Here is an 11,460-nt window from a genome sequence, read left to right as displayed (position 1 = left end):
AGGACTGCGACTCTCTGATGTGGCTCCAGGTGGGTTTGGCAGTAAGAGATAAAACACACTAGGCAGGACTTCAAAGCCTTCTCTCTCTCTCTCTCTCTCTCTCTCTCTCTCTGTCTCTGTCTCTGTCTCTCTCTCTCTCTCTCTCTCTCTCTCTGTCTCTCTCTCTCTCTCTCTCTCTCTCTCTCTCTCTCTCTCTCTCTCTCTCTCTCTCTCTCTCTCTCTCTCTCTCTCTCTCTCTCTCTCTCTCTCTCTCTCTCTTTTATAAACGGTTCATAAGCAGTTTTAATAAACGGTGACTCAACAGTTCCAGGAATTCTTTGGGTGATTTGAATCTCTCGTCCCTGGTGGCTCGACCGGTAGAGCTGGCAGTTGGTGCCGCGCCCTCAGAGAACCACAGAACGGCCCGCAGTTCAGGGAGGAACTCAATTCATGAAATAATTCAGGACGTTTAACCGATACTTCAAGCAGCCATCTTTCCTACACCATTTACAGATCGCTTTCCATTATTTCAAATAGTTCTTCAAATAGTTCTTCGTGCAAAGTGTTCCACGTTTGTACACGTTGATTCCCATGATTGTACACGTTGATTCCCTAAACCAGGCGGTCGGTGGCTTGTCCAAAGCGTGTGACGTCATCACTCGGCCAACGTTCAGCACCTTGGAGGGCAACAGCGGAGGACGTCTCCCACTCTGTCTGCTGCGGCTGTCCTCGACACACCAGCCACCAAGCCGACGCCGTAAACACGTTGTATTCATTTAACTCCTTCATGTTATTCAACGATGCAATTCTAATAATACTGTGTGTGAGAAAGAGACCGCAGACGACTCTTACCTGAACGGCTGATAAAAATAATGAAAGAAAGAAAGTAATTTGTACCTTAATCATGCGATGAAATGCAGAAAAGAGTCATGTCTCACAATATTAAGTAAATAGTCAAATTAAGTGTACTACAAAAGAGTAGGATTAGGGGCCCACAAAGAAGGTTCCGCCCCTCTGTGCTGATACCCGCTCCCGCCACTGGGTGTCGCTCACAACACTGATTATGGGACTGCTGCTTGTATGCGCCAGGACACAGGTAGTAGACTATAGTGAAGACAAGTCAAACGGGAATTTACACATATGTAATGTACATGCTAAACATTAATTAACACAATCCTGGATGAGCTAGAAAGGAGAGCAGACATAGGAGATAGGAGCGGAAGAAGAGAGAGGAAGTAGAGAGGAGAAACTAAGATGAGAGGACGGAGCGAGGAGAGATGACAAGACAAAGTCACAGTACTCACACACACGGGGAGAATCTTGACGTGTAGTAACTGTGATCTTTGTCTTACACATGTTGGGTTGTTGGATGGTGGACTTTAAAGTCATTGACTCATCAGCTATTTTTCTATTTTTATTAACATCAGAAAAGTATTTTTACATTTGATTATGTTGTCATTCAGGATTCCGAAGTACAAACTAACAATAATGTTTAGATGAATATGAAATGCACATCAATCCTGAAACCATGCTATACGTAACTGCAACCATTAACAATTGTATAGCAGTAAAACTTTAAAGACTGGAGAAAACAGACAATGAAGAATACAATGTTATCTAATAATTTAGAATGGGTTATCATTTATAATAGTCAGGGTTGAATTCCTACTGAATTACTCCTTGTTATATGACAGCAAATATGAATGCAGTTCTCTTTGATCTCACATGGTAGAGATTCTAATTCATGAAACAACAATAGTTGTTATGGTCGATTGATTATTTTACTATCAAACAAAGATCCTAGTCTGTTTGATTGACAGGTAAGATGATCAGGGGGGCAGAGTTTATGCCTTCATAATCAAAGGGCCATGGACAGAGGATTGGATGGAGAGGCTCAGTAAAGCTGCAGCCAGTAGCAGAGTAGATATGAACCCTGGCTTCCACATCATAGAATGAGACCAGACCCTCATCATAATCAACAAACACCCCCACCTTCTGGAGCTCAGCTCTCAGAGGGAGACGGACAGCAGGGTAATCTTTAAATACCAACCCATTCTTGTTGAAGAATAGAGTCCAGTAACCATTCTCAGGGGTCAATATGATCAGATCTTTTCTGTTGATGGACTCTCTAGCCACTCCTAAAAACCATCCAGTCTTGTCTTTAACCTGGACCTCAAAGTAAAATCTCCCTGAGAAGCTCTGCCTCGTTAGAACACATATACCCTTTGTTAATCTCTTAGGGTTGTCTGGGAGTTCCTTCACTTCACCTCCATGATGTACTTGTTTCCCATCCTCAGACAGGATGAGACAGGGATGAGCTGTATCAGGATCCAGAGTCACATCTACTTCATACTGCTGGACCCTCTTCAGTTCAGCATCATCACGCAGCTTCTTCATCTCCATGTTCAGTGTCTCCTCCAGCTGATCCAGGGATCTCCTCAAGGTCCCTACGTATGACGGAGGACGGACCTCCACCGTGGTCCAGGCCCTGGCGGGTGGAGGATCCTTCAGGGATCTGAAGGCCTGGAGGAAGTGGAGGTGGTCTTCAGTGTGTGAGAGCTTCTTCAACTCTGAGCTTCTATTGGTCAGATCTTCTATTTCCTGCTCCAGCTCTTTGATGAGGTCTTCAGCTTGTTTCTCAGTGGATTTCAGTTTCTCTTTAACCATTTGGTTGAGGTCATCCTGGCACTTTTCAATGCAGTGCTTCAGAGCAGTGAGGATGTGCACACCATCGGCTATCTCTCTGTCTGCATCTGCTTTGCTGCGGTTAACTGTGTCTTTAATCTCCTGAATATTATTTAGTCTCTCCTGGATCATCTGCTGGACTTCAGCCTCTATCTTCCCCAGCTGGGCCATCTTCACTTCATATTCTTCCTTTAGAGATACAACAGGATGGGACTTGTGGTCTGACTCTGTGTAGAACTGACACACACACACCTGTTCAGTCTGGCAGAAGAGCTCCAGAAGTTGATTGTGTTTCTTACACATCCTGTCTTCCAGACGGTCCATAGGCTCGACCAGCCGATGTTTCTTCAGTCCTGCTATTCTCTGATGTGGCTCCAGGTGGGTTTGGCAGTAAGAGATAAGACACACTAGGCAGGACTTCACAGCCTTCAGCTGGGTCCCAGTACAGAAGTCACAGGGAACTTCAGCTGGTTCAACACAAGGCTGCTCATTTACTCGAACGGACGTTCCAAATCGTTCAACCATCTCTGAAAAGAGGGTATTGACCTGTAGATCAGGTCTTGTGTCGAAAAGCTTGTTGCAAACGGGACATTTGTACTTGACTTGTTCATCCCAGAACTTTGTAATACAGGTTCTGCAGAAGTTGTGTCCACATGGTGTGGAAACTGGACTGTTGAACACATCCAGACAGATGGAACATGAAAAGTTCTCTTCAGACCAGGAAGCGTTGGCACGGGCCATTCCTAGACACAGACGACAAGGTTTATGTATTGAGCAATCCCATTATTTTTGTTATTCCTAACTGCAAAAGTGTTTACAACTTATCTCAAAGTTGTGCTGCTTTACTCACCTTGTTGTTGTTTCTGTCCGTCGGACTATTTAATGCGTGTTATTATCTCCTGAAAGACAGAACTGCTTATACGTCGGTGTGCTTTAGGTTTCGTTTCCTCAACATGACGTCATCTCCCCTCCTCTCCTAACACCTGGCTCCGCCCCTTCGGCAAGTGAGTGCAGCACTACATTAATTTACTGTGTCGGCCTCTTCAAATGCGTTCTCTTCTTTCTGGAGTTAAGAGAGAGCCGGTGCAGAACGAGAGACATGATTCGATGGTTATTTACAACTGGGATCATCATTGTAGATCTATTCGGGTTTCCGGGGCTTCCCCGAATACTTTTTATCCAACCCCGATCCGATTTTCAACAGAAACCGGCAGAGAGCGAAGAGCTGTTCATTGGCCCTACGCTGCTGTGGGAACTCTCCACGATGTGCACGCGCAAAGTGCACACAAAAGCAGCAGAGCTGAGAGCAGCAGGCAGCGATACGGTCTGTTCAGTGGGGGATTTCCTTTTGCTTTTGGAAAGCTTGCTGCGTTTGAAGTACTAGTGCACCCCCTGCTGGTAAAAGTCACACACACGCACGCACGCACACACTCGCGCGCACACACACACACACACACACACACACACACACACACACACACACACACACACACACACACACACACACACACACACACACACACACACACACACACACACACACACACACACACATTCCCTGTTACCTGTGTGTCCCTGTTACCATTTGACAAAAGTGTAAATATAAGTCCTCATGTAGACTGTCGTGTTTCTAGTTGTTTGTTTCCAGTAATCTGATTCAAAATTCCTCCAAACGAAAAAAAAGAAAGAAAATAAAGCCTCCCAAATAAGTACTTGATGGAAACCATCAAAGGTCATTTTGTGTGGAGCTGTTGGAGCGGCTGGACGACAGGTCCCCGGTGAGGTCGGGGACGTAGTGCAGAGTTAAAAGTTACATATTTTAACTTTCATTATTTACATACAAAGCCTATGGCCCTAAATGATGTAGTTAGCGGACCAATCACAGCCCTTGCTGCTGCCTCGCCTCAACCCAAGGTTAGTAATGAGAAGGGGCGCCGTAAGGGGGGGGGCCTCAGAGCACACTATTGGTATTATTATCATACGAAGGTTAATGTCACCCAACTGAAAATTATATTAGAAACTAATGTGGCTGTTTGTTGCCAAAGGTCTGTTGGAGATGATACGCGGCCTGGTGGGGGGTGCCGTCCAGGAGAACCCCCAGAGTGTGGGTGGAGGTGTCTGGATGAACCTGGGCTCTCATTGGCCGCCCCCAGCACCAGCGTCCAATCAGACTCGTCCAGGGGAGGCGGCTTAAACCCGCCCTCCTCCACACACACTCCCACAATAAACCAACACGTTTAATTGTATAATACATACAATAATATTCCGTGCATCGGACAGTTCTGGGCTGCTCGTTATCTCAATTTGCGTTTCAACGGCCACGTTGAAGACGGCTTTAGTTTGCTCTTTTAAATCCTTGCAGGCAAATGCAGTCGGTGCAATATCCAAATACAGAGGACTCTGCTCATGGACTGCACTGGAACGCTGGGTTGGAGAGCGAGAGAGAACTAAAGCCAGAGAGGGTGAGAGAAGGAGAGAAAGAGCAAACGAGACGGTGAGACGGAAAGGATTGAGTGGGAAGAGAAGGCAGTGTTTATCCAGTGCTACGGAGCACAGAGGAAGAGAGAGTAGAGACAGAACAAGAGAGCTCAACAATGGTCTCGGTTCATCAAGGATAATGGGTGTGATGATAAGATATGATCAACTTAAACCATCTCGAAACTGCATCAATCCTGTAATACATGGGTTTCTAAAAAATGGTGATATGGCTACAAGGCACTCAATGAAAGATACCATCATGACACGATCTGGAAAGCATTCCATTGCTATCCATCATGTGAATACAAGTTTGAATTTTTCTTCTTTATAGCTGATCTATGAAGGTGATCTTCCAAGTTAGCAATAATCAAAATATGTTCCCTTGGCTGTTCCATTTCAGAAATCTCTGTTTCATACAAAACCTTAAATATTGAAACATGCATTCTAAATGTCAATCAGTGAAGAAATTATTTTTTTGAAACAGTTGAGACATTCAATAACGTATCAAAGGAAACTAAATTGTTCTCTTTATTTCAAGAATTAAAGACATAGAAATAAAACATGACCAATATTTTATATAGTATTTATATAGCATATTCTCACAATCTCCACATTTCAATCAAAGGACTAATGCAACGTCAACCAGATCTGCTCATATGGATGTTCAATGATTATATTCTAAAGTAAATGTATTACTTCTACTTACACGTTCAAGCTATTAGAGCACTAATCTCATGGATACACATCTTCCGTGAGTTTGTAAGCAAAATGCAGAACTGGCTAGCTACCACAGACAAGCTCTGTGCTAAAGCATTCAGAATCTTCACTACGGGACTACTTGGGAATCAGTAGTTGCATTCTCCAGCGAGACAAACCTAGTTTTTACAAGTTGGTTTCACTCTTGTTGTACTAAAGAAGCGCACCTTTTTCCCTCCTGTCGGACCTGCGGACAATAGATACAAGAAGGTTAATTAAAGTTGTGTAAAAGACAAAGAGCTCATTTCACTCCTTGTTCAGACTTCTAGGGGGAGCTTAGTACTTGAAAGATCTTTAATTTTTCCAGTTTTCCCAAAAAGGAAGCTTCAACCTCTTTTCTTCAACCTATTTCAAACTTTTAATCATGTCAGACATTCAAAGAAGTTGAGTGAAAAATAAGATCTTATTTGAGAGTCCCTTGTACATGCATTGCATATAGGTCGCACACGTTGGTGCATGCTTGCAGATTTGAAGGAGGTTCAGCGATTTGGCTGATGAGGACCTGGTTATGGGTCTATAGACTGGACACCGACCTGTGAAACAGATGAAGTTGAGATGTTCCCCACAAAAGCGTTGCCTCCATGCGGAACGTTCTTTGCTGGAAATGCCCCCACAGGGGCTGGGCTCCTGTGAGGCCTCGTCCCACTGGGTGAAGTCCATTGGGTCACCCGACATCCAGAACCAAGAGCTTCCTAGAATAGACCTACAGACATGGAAAGAGTTTAAAGTGTTACCCGGGTGGGATAGCAGAGACAAATGTTGAACTTGGCTTATTTTAATGTTAATGAATAGAAGACCAAGTGATCGGATGGACAGACAGATGATCATAAGGACAGACCTTTATGCTTAAAAGACACTTTAGGCTCAGTTATGGTTCCACTTCGACGCAACATAACGACCACGCAGACGCTTCGACGCAGTCGTGGACCAGTTTTGGTTCTGCGCCGGGTTTTAGTGAACGGACCAATCACAGCCCTCGCTGCTGCGTCGACTCGACGGAAGGTTCCACTCTTTGGGAGGCTCTTGAGGCGGAGGCAAGGACGTCATTGGTCAGTGAACCCCCTAGCGTTGCGTCAACGTGGACCCCATAACTGAGCCGTAAGGCCTGGCCAGTACCTGCGCAGGCCCACCCAGAGATGGCTGGTTAGCGGGAAGGGGGCGCGAGCCACCAGATCGTCAACTATCTCCTGCTCCGCCGGGCCCCTGAGAGTCAGCAGGTCCCAGTGATAGTCTCTGCAGTAGAACAGGGCGTCTGACCAGCACAGCCGCTTCCCCACCAGGGTGACGTTCATCCCCACCCCCGGAGTGCTGATGGAGGGGGGAGGGGGGGCCAACTCTAGGGGACCAAAAGACAGCGTTGGGGTGAGGGACCTCCACTCTTGGCCCTGTAAGCGTACAATAAGGTAACTTTGAGCCAGACACCTAATCCCTCCCTAATATTCTACTGAAGATCCCATATCTGCTTTTTTGAGGTTAATAATTGCATTTGGGGGTAGGCTACTACTAGAATAGGGTTATATGCATGTATGTTAGAAATACCTCATACTATTCTCACATTGTTTCATTTCTGCAAAACCGATTTCTGCGTTTCTCTCGGTGGGCGCGGAACTCCCCCTGGCTCAGACTTAGATCTTCTAGTTTAGCAGACATAAAACATGCATACAGTACATACATCTGTGACGGCCACAGATGTATGTATGTATGTAGCCACACAATCTAAATGAATGGAAAAGGCGAAAAAGCATGATATAACCCCTTTAAGGCCTTTGGTAGACACAAACGTTAAAAAGCGTCATAGTGACACTAAATTAATCACTTGTGTGGGACGTTTAGAAACACTTTATTTGTAAAAAGGGACGGTCACACTCAAATCTCAGCACACTTGAACTGTGAAAACAGACAGCGTACACTTCTGCTCCGTCTGCAGTCATAAAAGTCATGTTTAGCATCAACACAAGTTGATGATGTAAGCAACAGGCTACATTTGAATTTGCCAGAACCTCTCGACCGACGCCATACAGTCGCTTTGCATAATATTAAACCGGGTTGGGTTCCAAACCACACAGGTATAACCGGAAACTGTGTTACCCTAACCAAAAGTTGCAGTCATTCACCCATCCCCACACCAATGATGACGTTGATTGATAGAATGGGTTCCTACCTCCGTACACTTTGACCTCACACAACACCAAGAATGTAGTGTTTGTAGTGGGCTTGTAGAAGTTGACATACACTCCTTCCATTCCCCAGCAATGGACAGTCTGAGTCAAGCCGTCGGGGACATCGTGGATGATGGCACACCTGAGGGAGAGAGAATCAATCCCATTTTATCACTGCAACTAAAATAAGTCTGCCGTTTAGAGAAAACCGGGGTTAAAAAATGTACATGCCATACTCGGCCAACCAGTTTTCTCATTCACAATGACAGTAGGCTACTTAAAAAGGATCATAAAGTGGCCGTGTAGCTCCATGGGGATTACAGAATAAGTTGAAACAGGGGGTTGACTTACACTCTTAACTACTTAGTCATTTAAACTTTCATCCAAAGACACTTTATCCAACCCACTACATGTTGGCTGGGGGTCGAACCCAATTAGAGAGGAGGTTGGTATCGTGACTCACCTCGGGTTGTCGTTGCCGTTGTTGACCAGTGAATTGCCGATGTGTATTTCCACGCCGTCGAGCCACTTCCTTGTTGAGTGCATATTAGTGATCTCGATCACAGACACCCTGTACACACCGTCCAGCTGGAGCCTCCACCACGGATTGACCGTGTAATTGGTTGCAGCGCAGCTGTCCCTCAGAGCAGGGCTGCAGCTCCCATCGATGGCCAGTCCAGCGCTGGCATGTCCAGCGCTCCGGCCCGAATAGGTGGAAGACTGAACGGCCGCGCCTCTCAGCGGCACGTCAATGCTGGATGCAGCTTGGGAGCGAGTGAGACCACAGAGCAGAGTTTAGTCAAGTTGCGTTCTACGGTTCAAAAAACGCATGACTTGTGTGTCTAGATAACTTGCTTCACATGTAAATACCTGAACATCGAGGTGACTCCCGCAGGTGGATGAGAACACCTGGTGCATGAGGAAATACATGATCGGTACATCAGGGATAAAACCAGGACAGGGTGTTCTGTGATTGGAAGGGAGGGGGGGTGAGGTAAAGGTGCTTCAGCTAATACCAAAGGTACCATTACCAACAATGTGGATTACCTACCGATGAAACTGCAGATGAGACGACTGGACCCCATGGTACTGCAGAAACAAAATCCTCAGTGACTAACTTATTGATGACGCTAGCCTCTAGTCTAGATACACACCCCCCGATCGAATAATCAGATCAAAGTGAAAAGAATAAATCGCTTAAATGTTACAATAACTACTTATTAATGATACTACTGTAATCCGTGGAGTTCAACCAATGAGGAGGTCGCGAGTACAGAGGTGCTGGAGATCCGATTAACGTTGTAACTCTAGTTTGAAGAGGATACTCACTAGCAGAGCTCCGCCGTCCTCCTGGGATGTGTGAGCATTTACATCTATTTTCAGTGACAGATTTGCCTTCTCATTTGCAAATACATCAGCCGACCGGCAGCTTATTTCGAGTGTATGAAAAACAGGTTTCCATGATCTTCATCGGGAGGTGTGGAATGGCAGTGCTTGGTGAGGAAATCAGTTGATCCGGTACGTCTAGGGGAGAAAAGGTCATGGAACGAACGCACGCAACGCACCACAGCCACCGGTCCTGGCACAGGCATCTAGATGAAACTCAACCAAACTGACTCTAAAAACAGCGCCGTGTGCAGCGCAGCAATAGAAATAGTGATGCATCTTCTGTCATGACAATGGGGCCTAGTAAAACACTATGCTCACAACAACGGGAATTATAGTTGAAAATACCCCTTGTTGTGGCTGAGGCTTTCCTTATTCAAATCGCCATCATATTGGCTCATGTTCATAAAACTCAATTTGATTTCATTTGTGTAGACCTCAATCACAGTTACAAAAGGGACAATGGGGACAGACAATATAGTTTTGACCCGTTTGATGCTAATTCTTCAGCAGAAAAAAAAATGGACTCGAATGAACGAGTCCGGTTGCATCTGTGCAAACGTGCACGCTACTGTTAAGCAGTAGCGTGTCGTGGGGTTGGAGTCCGGGCCTTCAGTAACGAACTGCACCAACGGCCAACGCCCAAACACTCACCAAATAATATGCAAAACTGCATAACGTCCACAACAAGACAGTTGATCGTCAGCAACAACAACAGCGCACACCACTTTGCATCACCGCAGAGCTGGAGTAATGCTGCATCACCGTGCCAGTGAGTCAACAACAAAGACAGTGGGGTGAGTGTGGCCTTCACAGACGGAGGTGGACACCGTGTTCTTTCTTTCTGGTCTTCCTGGCTTTCATTCCATGCGGATCGCTGTACGAATAGCACCAGCGGCGAGCCGCGGTACGGCGTCCATGTCTGTCCTGTAACACTGTGATGGTGTCGGGACATCGTGGGAGGACACCCTCTCTCTAGTGCGGGGCGAGCAGCACACTGCGGCCGTCCGTCCGTCCTCCGTCTCTAGATTTGTGTTCCCAGAAGACTACGGTGGTCACGTGAGTCTGCAGACTGGGCGAGCGGCGCACGCCACTGGTTGAACGTGCACTGCTCGATGGTTTAATGATGGCTTCAGGTTGAAGACGGCGTGTAGTGGGGCCCTAGCTTTAGACGGGGCCCCACACTGAGGTACCTGGGCAGGAAGAGACGGCCTGTTTCATTCTGTGTTGTTTTTAATCATTTGTTTGTTTGTTTTCTTTTGCAGGCGTCGCCACGGTGCACACACACACACACACACACACACACACACACACACACACACACACACACACACACACACACACACACACACACACACACACTACACAAGTGGCTCCACTTAGCCTCTGAGCAGCGGGTACATTATTTCAATTTTTTTATTGATATTTTTTGCCTAAACACTGTGTGTGTGTGTGTGTGTGTGTGTGTGTGTGTGTGTGTGTGTGTGTGTGTGTGTGTGTGTGTGTGTGTGTGTGTGCCTGCGTGTCCATATTCCATACGCTACATCCAATCAGAATGCACCACATCCCCCTGAGTTCTCTGTCCTGCACACCCACATGCTCCGCCTCCTCCCCACCGTCTCTTCCTTATAAGGGTTGACTTGATGCTTGAACTGGAATGATGTGGAGCTGCACGGCTCCTTCACAACGGACCGCCGCAGATCCGGACCATCCTCCTCCTCTCATGGTGTGATCCCCCCAACTTCATAGCCAGTCTCGATTGTTGACATAAAAAAAGAAAAATCCAGTTGATGATAATCTAAAAGTATTGGTGGTCTAGCGGTTAAGTGGCTCGACCGATAAGAGGATTGTAGGTTCTACTCCCACCTAAGACGACGTTGAGGTGCCCTTGAGCAAGGCACCTTCACCCCTGAGCGCCGTACTCTGTGGCTGCACGCTCCGAGTGTGGTACTAGTAATAGTAGCACCTGGATGGGTTAAATGCAGGGAAGGAATGTCCCCAAGGGCCTTAATAAAGG

At 46.3% G+C, this 11,460-nt stretch overlaps 2 protein-coding genes across 4 annotated transcripts in view; both read right to left on the bottom strand.

Moving 5' to 3' along the window:
• Window positions 1-1,382: 1,382 nt before the first annotated feature.
• The window catches only part of LOC132455373 (E3 ubiquitin-protein ligase TRIM39-like), a 61,845-nt gene continuing 51,767 nt past the window's right edge, over window positions 1,383-11,460 (bottom strand). The window contains exons 1-2 of one of the 2 annotated variants that reach the window (XM_060049216.1): window positions 3,515-3,980; window positions 1,383-3,407 (exon numbers count right to left, since the gene is read on the bottom strand). In XM_060049216.1, the coding sequence (XP_059905199.1) occupies window positions 1,780-3,405 (1,626 nt within the window). In that variant the 5' untranslated portion in view covers window positions 3,406-3,407; window positions 3,515-3,980 and the 3' untranslated portion in view covers window positions 1,383-1,779. Of the gene's footprint in view, window positions 3,408-3,514; window positions 3,981-11,460 lie in introns of those variants that run through there. The other variant, XM_060049217.1, reaches the window with a different exon arrangement.
• Window positions 5,242-9,959, bottom strand: LOC132455409 (C-type mannose receptor 2-like). 2 transcript variants are annotated; one of them, XM_060049281.1, is made up of 7 exons: window positions 9,109-9,959; window positions 8,928-8,966; window positions 8,521-8,821; window positions 8,060-8,199; window positions 7,015-7,234; window positions 6,432-6,601; window positions 5,242-6,085 (listed from the first exon to the last, which is right to left on the bottom strand). In XM_060049281.1, the coding sequence occupies exons 1-7, from the start codon at window positions 9,140-9,142 to the stop codon at window positions 6,018-6,020; spliced, it is 972 nt and encodes a 323-aa protein (XP_059905264.1). In that variant the 5' UTR covers window positions 9,143-9,959; the 3' UTR covers window positions 5,242-6,017. The 2 variants fall into 2 exon arrangements, with proteins under 2 accessions (XP_059905264.1, XP_059905265.1); XM_060049282.1 differs by lacking the exon at window positions 5,242-6,085 and adding an exon at window positions 6,096-6,243.

The sequence above is a fragment of the Gadus macrocephalus genome, chromosome 4 (genome assembly GCF_031168955.1).
Source record: "Gadus macrocephalus chromosome 4, ASM3116895v1".
Lineage (NCBI taxonomy): Eukaryota > Metazoa > Chordata > Actinopteri > Gadiformes > Gadidae > Gadus > Gadus macrocephalus.
This window is presented reverse-complemented; position numbering and strand designations above follow the sequence as displayed.